The 16,830-nt window shown below is 40.8% G+C and overlaps 1 protein-coding gene across 4 annotated transcripts in view; it reads right to left on the reverse strand.

Annotated features, from left to right (window-relative positions):
- The window catches only part of dlg3 (discs, large homolog 3 (Drosophila)), an 80,497-nt gene that overhangs the window by 52,547 nt on the left and 11,120 nt on the right, over positions 1 to 16,830 (reverse strand). The window contains exons 3-4 of one of the 4 annotated variants that reach the window (XM_085427377.1): positions 16,471 to 16,550; positions 11,440 to 11,550 (exon numbers count right to left, since the gene is read on the reverse strand). In XM_085427377.1, the coding sequence (XP_085283503.1) occupies positions 11,440 to 11,550; positions 16,471 to 16,550 (191 nt within the window). Of the gene's footprint in view, positions 1 to 4,511; positions 5,098 to 11,439; positions 11,551 to 16,470; positions 16,551 to 16,830 lie in introns of those variants that run through there. The other 3 variants (XM_085427368.1, XM_085427387.1, XM_085427394.1) reach the window with 3 other exon arrangements.

Genomic DNA, 16,830 nt, shown 5'->3' on the forward strand with positions numbered 1-16,830 from the left:
ATGAACACAGGACCTGAGCTACACATTGAAAGATTTCAGAGAGTAATTACCAGTACACTATATCTGCCTGTTTCTGCCTCCTACTAAATTTAAAATGCTGCTTGGGGTGAGTGTGGGAGAGAGGGAGGAACAGGCTAGGAACGAAAGGTCTTCAGATGAAATGTTAATTCAACACTGACGCTAAAGAGCGATGTCTAAAAGCACTGACACTGTAGGGTGGCAGCAGACAAGCAAATAAGTGGGCTTTTATAGTTTTATCGGTACATGATACTGATTCATAAGGGTTTAAACTATAAAACATAATAAAGCTTGGAATAAAACACAGAACACAAATGTTAAAACCTGGAAAACAATAAAAAATAGATACAGACTTGAATGAAGTCATCCAAAGTTGATGATGGCACTTTTTCTTACTAGGTTAGGAATCTGTGTTTCAGACTCAGATATCAGACCAAGAAAGATGCAAAACTACTTCTACTGCAAACCTTTTTCAAAAAGATTTGGGCCGTTGTGTAAAGTGTAAATAAAAATAGAATGATTCTCAAACATTTAAACCCTATATTTATTTGAAAGTAGTAGATGATAAGAGATAAAAAATGATCAATTTTGTTGTTTTCTGAAAAATGTATATCTTTGGTTTGAATTTGATACCAGCAACATATTTATAAACAGCTGTATCATGGGTAATAAAAGACAAAACTCACATGTAAATTTGCTTAAAATTTCAGGTTATTAGATAAGAATTTTGAGTTGGGGGTCTCAACATAACTCAAGCATTAGACATAATAATATGAAATTGAGAAAATAACTTGAAATTTTAGGTTATTAATCCATTACTTTAAGAAAAGTACCAGAATTTTTTCTCTTACGGATGGCATTCTTTTTCCAATAGTAGAAAAAAGCTGAATTAAAATGTGAAATTTGTTTTGTAAATGATGGATGATGGAGAAAAGAGTGAATGCGTTTGATCAGTAAACATTTCAAAAATCAGTACTGGTAATGGGGGGCATTAGGGCTAAAAGCTGGAGTAGTTTCCATATCCTTTAAGGCACCTTTAATGAAGAACAATATATACCAGCATTAGAGCATCTAATGCTGCCATCCAGCCATCCTTATTTTACCAAGACAATGTCAGACATTGTTATCACATGCTAGAGCAACATGGCTCTGTAGACTGCTATTATTCACCTTCTAGAGTTGTCTCAACCTCAACCTTTATAAATTTGCTTCTTGCATCATACTGAAAATAAGTTTGCATTTAAAATAAAAACAGACAAAAGAAAGTGCTGCAGTTTGAAATTCATGTTACCTTTGTACTAACTTCTAATGAAATATATAGTTGAAATTATAAGCAAATAATTGCAAAACGTCACAACTTTTAAGAACAGCTGTGTGTTAATTTTGTATAAAACTGGGCTGGAGACGATAACATCTCCTGCAGGTGCAATGATGAAAAATGCCATCCATCATGCATTAACATTCACACCAAATTTCTAAGGAAACATATGGACATAGTGAATGCTGTTTCATCCAGATTACACACTGCTTTTCTTTTTCCTAGACAAGCTCATAGATAAACCCCTCCTTGATCTGATGAGGAAAATTCCAAGCCTTAGACTAAGCCTTTCGAGATCACAGTTAGAGGATCCAGCTCAAGACCTCTGGACGTGGAGCACACGCAAATCCCATCCGTTAATGCTCTCTGGGTTGCTGTCACAATAATGGCAAATCAAATCAGACTGAACAAAATCTCATCAGACAGATGTAGAAACCAATGATACCGATAAATCAATGCGACTGTAAAAAGACGCACGAACACACACATGCACAAATTTCAGATTGAGGCCTGAAAGCTCCCAAGTCATAATCACCTATGGGAGTGTTTGGCATGGAACGCCCACCACGTCTGTGCATTCATTTAAAATGCCACAACCACTACAGAGACATGTTATAAACAACAGGTCTGGCAAAGCGTTCTGGACTAAATCTTGATGCTAATAAATAAAGTAAAATCCAATTAATATTTAAAGCTAATCATAGCCACGGAGTTGGAGAACACACAAAGACAGATTGAAGCCCGCAGGGGGAAGAAGGAGCTTTCTGACTGATGCTCCCAGTAGACTGAGGTCTCTATTTTTCTCAGATTTAAATTCAAAAGCTCTTGTTTTAAAGAATGTTCTTATAATCCCAGCAGAAATCATCCATAATTAAACTAGCAAGCTCATGACAAAAGCAACACAATCATTCCCTAAATAGATGACAGAGGTGGGGTTGCCTGATCATTTCCTCACATATGCATGAAATGTTCATGGCTACAGGAGCCATTTAAAAATGTCAATGATCCAGCTATAAAAAGCCAGCTCATACAATTCTCAATGACTGTGCAAGGTTATTACTTTTCATGCTAGCATGCCCAAAACATGAGTTGTTATGAAAGCTATAAGCTACAAGGATGTTGGGCGTGTGTGTTACTGCCCTGCTCTCTCTGGCTGTGTTATAGGTAGTGGGGGAGGGGGAACGTTCACTTTTCCCTAGCTAGGATGAGCAACGGTGAGGAGGGCCAGGAGGGCGGGGGTTATGGTGGGTGTGCATTTCTACCCATGCTGTGCTATAGCTCGTTCATGGGATGGGAAGCGCATATATGTAGGCCATTCACATGCCTGTTTTAGGAGATGGAGGGACAGATGCTTGTCCACAGTGTCAGTGCCTCTCCTGCTTCTCTCTCTGACAGCACCACCAACTGCCTCCTCTTACATAATCCCCTCCCCCTTCTTCAGGGCTGCTGCCTGCATTTATTGGCTTATTTCTCTCTTTTTTAACCTTTGCATTTTTACCCCACTAACCCCCGCTGCATGCCCCATTCCCTGACTCATTATCCGCAATTCCGCTATTTTTATTCCAGTGAAGAAATGTAAGAAATGTAGACACTCGTATATTCAAGCCATGAATGCCGGGTTGGATACGCTTTTTTGCAGAGTTTTTATGTTGGTATGTATTCACACGACAGAACGAGAGAGCAGGGATCCTTCGAAAGGATAGCACAAGCCAGGATTCGACTGAGGGGTTTATCCATTAATGGTGCTGTTTCAACAGGATAAGATCACTACATGAATCACGATGCAGTCGAAAGAGATTTTTCATCAAGCAGATGCTAATTTGCTCCAGTTGTAAGTTGAATATTGAACAAATACGCTGGAAAACCAAGGGGTAACACTGACGGAGAGTAAAATTCTCCATGTAAGGAATAAATGCTTACATAATCACATCTGCTTTGAGCTTTCAAATGTGTGAAACATGAAATACGCATGACTGATCTGGATGTGGCTGTAATGGAATAGATTTAAATGGATCATGCACAAGACAGAGAGAATGTCCATTTTCTTTTTTTCGCCTCCTCAAAGCTAAAGCCTCTCCTCCATGTAGTAATCTGCTAATATCAACCAGGTTGCAGCTCATACGAGGGCTCAGCTCAGGAGGAGCTTTCTCCACTGTGCTGCTGAAATTTCAGCCTCCATTTTCTTCTCACCTTCCTCACTTCTTCCTATTCTTCTTCCAAAACCAGGCTCAGACACAACAGGGGGTGAAATACAAATAATGCAGTGGCTTCACTTGCCGCAAACACAGGACTGCACAGGCACATACTTATGCACAGCAAGATCCATTCCTTGAATCTCATGCTCACCGAGCAACCCTTCCCCCACCCAAGCTCAATCTCATGCTCACATACATGCACCTTCCTTAATTAAAGCCTGTGCTCCTGAAGCTATTCTGACCTTCCATCAACTGTGATTTACAAATACATGTAAATAAATGGAGGCAACAGACACAAAATGGTGCACATGTAAAGAGGCAGTTTCATTCACACTGTGCGACACATAAAACAGGCAGCATTTAGATTGCGTCTCATTCTCTGTTTGTATTACACAACACAGTCTATTGTGATGCTTTGAAGCACAATGGCCTGCAAAAAATACAGGGACTGGCATCAGAGATGGATTTCATCATCCCTTCCTCCACTCTAAGCTAATTAGACAAAATCTGTTTTTTACATCTAATTTCTTTGAGTCAGCTTGTAATGTCAGGGTTACCGACTAGAGGGCTAATTCACAATAATTGCAAACTGCCTCTCGGTGCTGCTTCCATGAATGAAAATGCACCATTTCTTTGGCCTGTGGTAACTGCATCAGCATAAGCCTTTGACGACACACACACTTGGTGTGTTAAACCTATAAGCATTAGTCATCTGTGCCCAATCCAAAAATGAAGATCATCTACATGCATGTGCCGTGAAGCTAGATCAGCTCTATTCTGCTCTACAATGCGAAATACACAAGCGACAATTAGGAAAGAGAGGGCTTGAGAAGAATACTAAATCTGAATTTTCTTCCTTAAACCGACAGCTTCAGCTGGCACATGATCATTTCTGTTTTACTATGGCAACAGCCCCTCTGATCTGCCTCGTCAGGTCCCACGAGCCTGAGCTATGTAACAGAGTGAGGAAGAGGAGTTACCTGGTCATACCACTCCCGGTTGGTGCAGGTGCACTCGGGCCACCATCCTCCTTGTCCACTGGAGTTGTTGCCATTTACTTTGGGGCCACCCTTGGATTGGCCCTTTGGGTTGGGGCCTCCAGGGCCCCCACCAGACATAACCTTGCCCTTACTTCTCCCTAAAGTGCCCCCTCCTCCTCCCATGCTTCCACCTCCCCCTGAGGCTGGAGGGGGTAAGGTCTGGCCTCCACCATACCCAGGTGGGTATCCATAGGGCTCGGCCTGCCAGTCTCCTCCATACGACGGGGCGTCCATCCTACGCAGGGCAGCCATACGGGTCACCTCATAACATTCTGGGCACTTGCAGCAGTGGTGGTGTTTGTGCATGCTGGCTGTGCTGGCTGGGCTGACACTGAGATGAGCGGCGTGGCACTCTGTCTCTGCTGCCTCCTCAGATCTCACACAGCACGCTGTGATCGGCTCACAGAGCGCTAATGCCGATGGAAATAACACTAATCACAGGAATTTCTACAGATTTTCCCTTTTCGTCAAATCCTGTCACTCTCCAGTTTATTCCTTCCGGACGCAGAAAAAAAAACGGACTGAGAGGGATGGGAAGCAGCGACAGGAAAACAAAAATACAAAATGGGCACGTAGTCTTTGTCCTCTTGACGTTGAAGATCAAAGGAAATATTTAAAATATTGTATACCGCCACACAATCAGAGACCAGCCCTGATGATAGAAATTTCCTCTTGCTTCTCTTGGTTCACAGTGATACGCATATAAATTCATAGATATATAGATATTTTTTGTTTATATATCATATATATTTACACACACAAATACATATAAAAATATTAATATAAACAGACAAGCACAGATACAGATATGTACAAGGATAAATGTATATATATATAAATATCTATATGCGTGTGTACAAATATATATATATATAGATATATAAACAATATGTATAAATAAATGATATCCGCAGATGAAAATCTTCAGTTAATTCTTGGTATCTTCCTGTTCTTGTCAAAATCTCGCGGCTTTTTTTTTCCTCCTGCGTTGAAAATCGTTGTCTTTCGCTCTCTGTCTCTTTTCTCAGCCTGCAGAGAGGAGCTGAGCACTGGATTGCCTCTCAGCCAGCTTGCCCTAGATGTGGATTATTCAGAGGGATGTGAGCTAGCAAGAGCGAGATAGTGAGAGAGAGATATAGAGCAAGAGAGAAAGAGAGAGAGGGAAGCAGGAAGGGACGGAGGGGGTGGGGAGGGGGAGATATGTAGCAGCATCCCTCAGCCCTGACAGCCACAGCCAATCAACTTGCAGCGCCGCCATCAGCAGCAGCAGCAGCACCAACAGGACTGAGCGCTTCAGTAGCTGCTCTTAAAGGGACCGCAGCACCCAAATCTCGCTGCTTCCTGCCTTGAGTGAAAAGGCACTTCTTCCCTAATCAAAACACAATAAAACATTGTGTGTGTGTGTGTTTTTTTCCTCTTAATATTTTAAAGAGAAAAAGGTCAGGAAGTCATAGTCTGCAATCTGCCAATGCAGTACTCAGCCTCTGATCCGCAAATTCTGAGTCTAATCCATGTTTTCATCAGACCAATGCAGCTGAAATCCAACTTGCAATGAGCACCCCTGTCATTCTGATCACTGGTCATCTCCACGGTCATCCTTAGTTCAGCTGCAGCCTGAACAGCTTTCTTGTGCTAGTAATTGTCAACCTCAGGCTCTGTGTCACAGTACACATCTGTAAATACTCTTGCAGTGGAAGTAGGTGCAGGAGATGAAAATCCCTTTTCTCCTCAATATCATGGCTCTCAGCAGAGGATGCATTTGAATCACGTTGCATTACTTTAAAGCGTTCTTTCGTTTCAAAGCGGCACCGCTGTTGCATTATTTTAATGGCAAGTCCTGCGCGTGTGCAGGACTGGGTCAAAAATAAGCACGGCGAGGGAAAAAGTGCACTCCTGATGCCTCGTATAAGAACCATAGGGGAATTATTTCATGTTCACAATGATGACATCAACACATGTGTACGAAACCAACACGATTACACGCTCGGGCTTTCAAGTGGGTGGAGGAAGAGATTGAGAGTGAGAATGTGTGAGCGGAAAAAAACCCCCACTATATGGCTTTCATGTATCTGTGGCAGTTATATTTTCAGTAATGCGATAGGACTGCTTGTGAGCCATTTTAAATGCTTGTGAACTCGTGGGCTGATCACAGCTAGATACAAAACATCCTGACACTGAGGGTGAAGGGTTTTTTTAGTGAACTGAGAGGGAATGTTACAATGTCGCCATTAAAGCCCTGTATACATGCATTATTAATGAAATGTGACGGGGAACAGAGCTGGGTGTGTCTGCATGGGGGAGAGGGTATATTTATACATAGTCTGCATGTTACAGTGCATATATACATTAAAGCAAGAAGCCTTTAAAGTGTGTTGATAGACACCATATTGCCATATTGAAAATCTGACATATATAAATGCCTATCCGTGCAACCTTCCCGTTAAACTGAGCAGGACTTTGAGGGCAAACTGGATTGTGTTGCAGCCCTACCAGGAGGCACACACAGCAGGCTCAGGCTCACTTAATTACATGCAAGAGTAACTCACTTCATTATAATGATATCCTCTCACTCTAACCTGCAGAGATTTTCATTTTCAAGCAAAGAGCAAAAAGAGGCATTTTTAAACAGATGCTGGAAACCACTGTATGAGTTACATCGTAGGATGTGCAGCCACATATGCCGCTGAATTGAATTAGAGCGGCGAGGCGGGGCTTTGAAGCAGCAGCCTGGAAGACCAATGTAAGCATATCGATCACACCACACATGACAGATCACATGTTGCAAGCATCCTTTCCTAAAACCCCTTTCTCCTGTCTCTTATAAACTGTCCACACTGCATTTACCAGTCAGTGCAATCATGGGGTGTGCAGTAAGAAGCTACCTTTATACATACATATATAAAGGTAGGTATGGGCAGGACAAGAAAAGAATAACCACAGATTGGTAATCGTCCACATACAAACACATGAACAGGTGTGACCAGTTCACATATGCAGACAAATCTTAGTACCTCAAAGAAAAGGAAACTGTTTCAGTTCCATATTATAGATGGGAAATACAATTTAAGAGCTGCTTTTCTGTACAGTTCAGTACAGAATACAGAATTAATACAGGAAAATGATTTTGCATGAATTAAATTGTACTGGGCAAGAAATGTCTTGATGGATAAAGCACTGTCTGTACTGATTGTTTAAAGTTTATAAATGGAGGATAACGGACGCATTAGTGAATATAGTGTAATCAAATACCATTGCCCTGGATTAAATGCAGCTTTTGCAAAGAGTATGTTTGCAGAAGATGGCCTCCCCTCCCTCAGCCTGGTTCTGCCGGAGGTTTCTTCCTGTTAAACGGGAGTTTTTCCTTCCCACTGTTGCCAAGTGCTTGCTTATTCTTTACCTTACAATATAAAGCACCTTGAGGCAACTGTTGCTGTGAACTGGTGCTATATAAATAAAATTGAATTGAACTGAATTAAATGTGTCCAGAGTGTGTAAGAAAATCCTTGTTAATATTGTCTTCAGGCAAACAGCATTAGGTGATTTATGGCTAAAACTAAGACTGCGACCTCTGACCCTCTGCTTGAGTTATGACACACGGGAGGAGCACATAATTTGCTTTTTGAACAGAGATGCTTCATTTCAGCTTTCGGCACCCCCGACACAATCAGCTCAGCAGCAGCCTTCACAGCTCTCTTATTACATGAACCCACCTGGACACCCTGTAACAAACACACGCTATCATAACGAGCATTACAACCCCCCCTCCCAACCACTGCACGGACCATCTATTGAACTTTTCAGTCATTTCTAGGCATTTCTCAGAGAAGCTGTGTAACTGCTCCTTCGTCACCTGACCGGATTTAGCACCATAAAAGGACAATCGGTAGTGAGGCAGTCTTAAAGAGGCAGCTCCCAATCAACACATAATAAGATCTTGTACTGTAGCCTTAACCAACTGTAATAGGGGATGAAGAAACAAGTCTCTCGGGTATCATTACATCCACTGAAAGGAATTCCCAGATTATAGAAGAATATGTGAGATATATATTTCACTGACAGGTGATGTGTTGATGGGAGGCAAGTAATTCGCACAGGGTGAGAAGACAGCAAGTCAGTCAGTCTAATTCAAATGAGTGAGATCATTTAGATTCGCCACAATGCTCTCCCAGCATTTCAGAAGCAGAAAACTGAGGCTACATGCCTAAGACTCCTATTAATAGGCCTTAGTGGCAGAGAACAGCTGCTCCACCACACACATGAAACTCCAACTGATGGAATAATGAGAGAGAGAAGCATACACATGGAGATAAATGAAGGAGACAGGAAAAGAGGAGAGTGAGAGATTTTATCAGAGCTGCAAGGATAAGGAACAGTGTTTATGCAGATTTCGTACACGCATAAAGAAGAGGCAGGAAAAAGAGCAATAAGAAAAGGGGGGGTTGGTTCAAGTAGGAGGTTATAGGATCAGGTGAAAGTAGCTGATAAAATGTGATGAAGGTGGTTGAGGTCCACTGCAGATGCCGTAACAGAGGAGAAACCGAGCTAAGGTGCCCTGTGTGTGGGCAGAAATGCGATGACTAGAGGGGGCATTACTGAAGCATGGTGCTGAACAGAAGGGGAAGTAAAAATAGAGAGAAGAAAAACAGAGAGATGCTGAGAAAACAACAAAGTGCTTATGCATCCGTGAGTGCATGGGAATGCAAAATAAACTGTGTAATTACCCATCCACCTTGCCACAGAGTGCAACGCTTCTGAAATCACTGTGCTTGCTGAGTGTGCATCATCACGAATGTGCTCAAAGCATGTACGGCATGACAGCAGAAGAGAGCGAGATGGAGGGAGAGAGGAGAAAGAAAACAAAGACGCAAATTAAAAGAGGAATGAAAAAGACGGGATAAAACATAAAGAAGAGCGAGGGGAGAGATAGATATGGAGAGAAAGAGAGTCAGAGCAGTCTGTAGGGATGCAGGCGGGGGAGGAATGTGGTTTCCATGGCAACCCGCGGAAGGCTGAGCTCTGGGTGTCCGTTCCAGCTCTGCACTGCACCGGCCCTCGCCTCTCAGCCGCCTTGCTGTCTCTCTCCAGCCTCCCCCACTATAGCTTTCTCTTTACACCCCCATTCTCTCCCTTACAGTCCCTCCCTTCCCCTGCGCCTCCTCATCTCCCTCCTTCATGTGAAAGAGGGAGTCTCACACACACACACACACACACACATACGCAGCCAGCTCCATATTATCCATACCAGAATCAACCTGTGCTGTCACTGTTTTATTATGCAGGCATTATCATACAAGCACAATGAATCCATGTGCTCGCAGCCACAGCCTGCATCACCTCATCTTTTACCTGGTCCAAGTCCACTAATCCAAACGCCCCCCTCACATACACCCACACACACACACACACACACCTACTGCACTAGTTCTGGGCTTAGCTCAAAAGCCAACGCCTGCAGCCACTGTGCTGCCATGTGCCTCTGGCCGTGCTGTAATGGGGAAATGCGTGTGAACACGGCGGCCTTTAAAAGCACTGAAGAACATGGCAGCCTACTGAGACATATCTCTCACATGAAAGATGAGGACTGAGCATGTTGCTCGTGTAAGCATCAGATGAGCCACAATCCTTTAAAGAGACCGCTTGGCATTTGGAGAAGCATCATTTTGGTATCACTTTGGCAAGAAGCTTATCTGCTGTCTTGCCAAAAGTTACAGCACAATAAAACAAGAGGTGCCAGGTAATTAGCTTCTTTTAGCAGGACTGAAAACAGCACGTTTAATTTTTTCTATCCAAACAAAAATCATAATCCACACAATGTAGTTTTTACATTTTTTTTCACTTGGAGATCAAACAAAGAGAAGGTGTTAATCTGTGAAATTTATACATGTTGGTAATATGAATTTTGTGACATTTTGACAAGCGAAGCCAGTTTTTTCCCACTGTTTCTAGTCCGAAACCAAAGTAAACTTCACATCTAATAGACAGACATGAGGGCGGTATTTGCCTTTTACCTCATAGCAAGCTAGTTAAACAAATAGTACTTTGGGCTTTTGTCTATCTATCTGAAAACATGTGCTGCACTTTTGTTAACTCATAAGAAGGACTGACATCCAAGGTTGAGTCATACTCATGCAGCAAAAAAAGTTAAAAAATAACCCTGTTTATAGTCAGCCTATATGATAAATCAATGCATTTTGTAACTTTTGTCAAGACATGCTCACTTGTTACAGTAAAAGTTGCATGTATACCAAGAGGTCAACAACTGATATTGGTTAAGAAGACACCAGAGCAAATCTTTCTCTGGTGGGAGAAGTTTCACCTCTCACCGTACTGTCTAGAAAATAAAGGACTAAGCAGAGCAATTAAAGATGGCTTTCGGGAACCAGTGAACGTTCTCCAGGAGTCAAATGTTGTCAGGTTAGGGATAGTCCAAACTTAGAGACTGTGGACAAGAAACCAATGACTACATTGACTGAAGTACGGTAGTCTGACATTAAACTGTGTGGAAAAAAAGAACTATCATAGTGAATAACGAGTGACTAAGAAAACGCTGATTCAGGGACAGCATATATTGCACAGTCTTAAATTACTTATTTAAATCTTTTTAAAACCAGCCCGTAGCTACAGTGAGATCCTCAGCATGGTGAATTATATGACCACATATTTTAGGCCTTTAAGTGTTTTATGATATACTATTAACCACGGTGTTCAGTATTACCATAATAAAAAGCTCAATAACTGTCGTGGAAATTTTGTAAGCATCACATCATCAGCGTCACAGTATCGTCTTTCTGACGTTTAATGGGATCATTGAGCAAAAGTTGAGTTCATGACAGTCCATGGAAGCAAATCTTTGCTTTGCGTAACTCACCTTTGGCACGTCGACATGAGAACGAGCCACCAAACCAGAAACTCGCTCCACTTTTTGAGGGCTGCTCCTGCTGGTCACTCGGACCCGGGACACACTCTGTCCCTCTTGATCCTGCAGGGGACACACATAGTATTTGTTTTTCAGACAAGTAACGTAAAAATATTGTCTCGCAATAACATGGACACGCTTGTGGATACCAGAAAAGATAATCATATACATTAATTTTCAAATGGCATTAAGTATATAGGTAAATGATGCTCTTCTGCATAATTTGTTAAAGCAGTCTGGTCAATCTCCACTGACCTCTGACATCAACAATGCACTTTCTCCCTGAGAACTGCTGCTCACTGGATATTTTCTCTTTTTTGGACCATTTTCTGTAAAAACCTAGAGATGTCTGGGAAAATCCCAGTAGACCAGCAGTTTCTGAAATTGCTAGACTAGCCCGCCCAGCAACAACAACCACGACACATTCAGAGTCACTTAAAATCACTTTTCTTGTCCGTTCTGATGCTCAGGTTGAACTTGAGCAGGTCATCGTGACCATGTCTACATTTCTAAATGCACTGAGTTGCTGCCATGTTGGCTGACTAGAGATTTGTGTTAGCGAGAAGTTGAACAGACATATCTAACAAAGATAGTGAGTTTTGTTGAATATATTATTATTATCATTCATAATAAATCCTATGAAAAAGATGTGTAATATGTTATACAGATTTACAAACTGTAGTACTAATTTAACCAACAGGAAATGCTAAATATGAAAAAATCACTCTGAAATCTTTTTGAAAACAATTGCAGAACTCAAAATTTTGAAGTGTGCATCTATTTTTTAAACAAAGTATTATGTTTTCTGTATTAGGTATTCGGAGTAGATTACATGTCTTGTAATCCAAACATAACATTACTGATCCTAAACATGACATTAACTGCATTTGTAAATAATCTGACAACACCAACAGAGCTAGGACGAACAAGCTAGCTTAGTTTAGCATAAAGAGCTAAAAAGTATAAATTTATCAGTCTACCAGCACCTCTACAGTTTACCAATACAGTATATACTTTTTTTTTTTTACCTTCTTTTGTATTTTTAAATTATTTAGTCTGTCAAAGATGCTTCCTGAACCCTAAGCAGGACTTCTGACAGACATTTAACAATACCAGGCTAGCTATTTTCCAAGTCTTCAGGGTTTATGCTAAAAAAAATAGTCACCTACTAGCTCTTGTATCATAAAGAGAAATGAGCACATGTATCCTATTAGTGTTCTTAGATTTCTGCAAGGAAACAAGTTTGCTTATTTAAAACTTTTTATGTAATAATTTTAAATACTTTTTAAATTTAAAAAACAGTCAGGAGTGACTCCCAATCTTGTGAAATAACATTGTGTTGAAGAGAGAGAGTAGCTTTGGAAAATCAGAAAGTTAAGAAAAAAAATGCAGCACAGCACTGTTTGTTGTAAAAAGGGCGCAAGACACAAGACAGCCAAAGTTTAGCAAATATATTATATGAGGAAACTAAACACAGTGTCCTAAGCCTGGACATAGACTGAATAAAGACCCTTAACTGACAGCAGAGGGCAGCCTTTAGAGCAGGCCATCACCTGTGCAAATCTGCAACCACGTGTTTCCACCAATTTTTCAAATTCGTTTTCAAATAAAAGCTCTTAACTTCCTTCCGATGGCTTTAAATTAAAATGAAAGCTCCTCTTTTGCTCAAGTTGAAAAGATAATATATATACACCCACACGCTGAAGCATGCGGGCAGCTGTACCTGGCATCTATGTAACCAACTGGAAGAGAGTTGGAAGGCAAAATTCAACCATCAGAATTACATCAATGTGAAGTTTGCAGTCTTCTCACAACATTTTCTTTACATTAGTGAGGCTCAGTGAGTGTGTCCTTTGATGGCACCTTCTCCACATTTAGGACAGGCAGGTCAGCTGACACTGGCAGACAGTGCAGCTGTAGCCCCTTCTAATGCTGGAAGCTAACAGTATGCCTTTTGCACAACACATAGCCAGACATCTGCAAATTGGTGCAGTCATTCAATTAATTACTTCAAGTCCTATAACACTTGGAATTCATGATATATTTAAATTCTATTCTTTTGATATTTCATGATTATATCCCAATACAACCAAACTAGTGACATCACACTTAGCTTGGAACCAAAACATTAAATAACCACTATGAAATCAATCACATGAAACTAACTTGTTCTCTTATGGTTTCTTTTATTTATTTTCTAAAGGAGCCATTCTCCACTCTCACCTGCTACTCTGCACCAAATCAGGGAATTTGCAGACTCATTTAGTTTCCCTCCCATCCTCCACTCAGGTGATCGTATGGCTAGAATACTGATGAGCACCTCGTCGGGTGTCCATTAAGCAGCTCTCTTTCTCTCCCTTAAACTTCCCACTATGACTGCTGCATCCTTCCAGCAGCTTCTCTCTTTCCAGGACTGTGCCTATAGGCCTCACAAGCAGCTGGGATCCAGACAGTGAAGGATGGGGGAATGGATCAAGAGGCATGTTGCACTGAATTAGAAGCTGAACAGGGTGGATCACAGATGCACAGAGACGAGCTTAGGATGTTGGACTAAAGTTCAAGCCACAGTCATAATTTATGGTTTAGATCCTCTACCATGGGGAGTGACAAAGTTTGAACACATGGCCCTGCAATAAGCAACAATTTATGCTTGAATAATCCAGTGATTTCAAACCAGGGCTACTTTTTTAACTGCCCAGCAAGGGGGAAGGTTGTAAGAAAGGACGGTTAATTTTTAAAAATGACTATTTTTTGGAACAGATGATTGTAAAAGAAAAAGTCTTCTGCTCTGCAGCATCAGTTCAATACAATCAAGTGGATGACAAGTTTAGTGCAGTTCCTCTGTTCAACTGACCAGCCATAATCCAGTTCAGAGTTATGAAAATTTTAAAAAAAAAACACACTGACATTAAGTGATTGACTTGGGGGAAGGGCTGTTAAGCATAAAGGAATAATGTTAGATTAAACCTTAGTTCCCATGTTGAATGTTGAATTACTCTCACCTTCCTTTACATAAACCAAAAGGCACTGAAAAAAGTCCTACATGATGTAAAGCCACATGAGGATTCATAAAAACAGCATCAATCGAATTATTGGACTGTGGATGAAAGTTATTATTGATCCCATCACACCAAACACAAAGAGCAGCTGGAGTGGATCAGAAATGTGACGACCATCCTGAGAAAAAATCTATGCTTATTTTTAAAATGAGTCATCTAGGAGGTATAGCGTGAGCCATCAGTTGTCATACATAAATCACCGTTTACAATTTAATGTCTTTTCTACAGAGTTGGCTCTTTTTTGGACTGCTTAATTTATTTGTATAAACCCCATATTGACATATCTCCCTTTTTTTACACTGAAAACTGTGTAACATGGGATCTGGGACAGCACTTAGTAAATAATAAACAGCAAAGAAGCTGCATCAGGCAGCAAATTAATCAGCAGAAAACAATAAACAGAAAAAAGCACTAAAGCTAAATAAACTATGAAGGATCCCCATTTATGGTAAAATGGGTCCTGAGCAAAATTAGGGAATCAGTGTTTCAGTCAGGCAGCTTGGTCGAAGTAAATACTTTATAAAAGTAAATATGGAGATTAAAGATACTATATCTGCTAAAAATGAACTAAGTCTGATCTTATCTGTGGTCTATGTCAAAACAAACAGTCATATGTAAACTCATACGCCTATCGAGTTTGCCATGATGGCTTGTGATGACTGGCAGAGGGAGCAAGTCTGTATTTTCCAGCATACTTCCTCTCTGTAGCTCACCAATGAATTCAAAATCACACATTATATTTTGTAATACATTAAAACTGAGAAAAGCTTTAAAACCAATGTTGAGGGGGCTTTTGTCACCTCTGAAGTATTTTGATGGCAGCTAATGGTCGTCTTTCAACGCTACCAAGACTCCAGTCACCTAAAGGCAAAGTAAGTGCTCATTCAGTTGATGTTTGAGCAGATCTGAAATCATCTCCTAATAATCTATCACTAAACTGCTCCACACTCACAAGGTGAAATACAGTCTTGGTTTTACTAAGCATGTTAATTAGCTGGATTAAACGACAACAGTGTCTTTGAAGAGTATTTCAGGCCAGTGTAATTGTATTAGTCTGACATTTCAGTTCAAGAATCTGGTTTCTTTGCTTAAAAGAATGAAAGCTAGCCATTGTGCCTCAAATTACATTTTTTAAAATTACATTTAAAAATTTGGTGCTGAAATTGAAATCATGTTGTGCCGGTCCAGCCTGCGTGGGGACTCAAACTGCAAACAAATGTGTAGGCACACTCATGTCGTCATTATTATACAGACGCTATAGCATATCTCTCTTGGCTACAAAGAAAAAGAACAAAGGCCATTCAGCTAATGAGTTATTGAAGTCAGCCAAAGATCAATTTCATTAACATTTTGGCATAGCTCAAGGAAAGTTGCAAAGCAACATTAAAGCACACAAGTGATATCAAGTGAGCAGTTCCAACCCATCTAAAGGCCATTAGGGGATAAGTGACAAAAAAGTGTCTGTATATAACCAGAATGTGTGGATTTGTTTTACATCACTTGCCTCCACGATGCTGTACATTTAAAAACATTTAGGCCTACATAAACTCTCCCTTCATTCTGCGTCCCACACTAAAAATATTCTAAATAACCATGCGACTATAAACACTTGTTATAATGACAGGACTGGCTGACTCCCACTGATGAGCAAATGGTAATCAGCGCTCTTTTGACTCTGTCTAATTTCCTCTTCTCCCTCTACCCATGGGTGCCCCCGTCCAACTTTTTCTCTGTCTGACACTCACTCACCAGGTTGAAGTCATAGCTACTGTGACTCATGGTGACATGTTATCCGTGTAGGAGTGCGAGGGACACAGGTAATGACATCTAGCGTTGCCTACTGAGTAACAGCAAAGTGCACAACAGCACGTGTGAACATTAAGCTTATTTTCTTGAAATATATAATGTAAAGCAGGAAATTTACCTCCCACACATCGCGCCTGTTGTCTTCTTTCACAACAGTTTGTTCTGTTTGCAAGGTCACCTCGTAACACTCTTGAATATCTGCGAGGAAAAGAAAACTATAATAAGCATTTTTTTTCCCTTTACTTGGACCACAACAAACATTACAGCAAAAGACTTTCTTTGTTTTACTTTGTCATCTCTACATCTTTGTAAGTTCTCAGTCGTCTAACTGCTTTGGATGCGTTAAAGAATCCGCCGATCAATCACCGGCACTTGGGGAGAAGTCTGTTTTTTGTCCTCAAGGGTACAGTTGGTAAAAATGTGGGGGTGGGAGTCGTCTGTTTACATGGAAGCTATGTCTCCATATTTGCAAGTGTTC

Source organism: Rhamphochromis longiceps, linkage group LG2 (genome assembly GCF_057381845.1).
Source record: "Rhamphochromis longiceps isolate RC_006_pf linkage group LG2, R_longiceps_female_GT1.1, whole genome shotgun sequence".
Classification (NCBI taxonomy): domain Eukaryota; kingdom Metazoa; phylum Chordata; class Actinopteri; order Cichliformes; family Cichlidae; genus Rhamphochromis; species Rhamphochromis longiceps.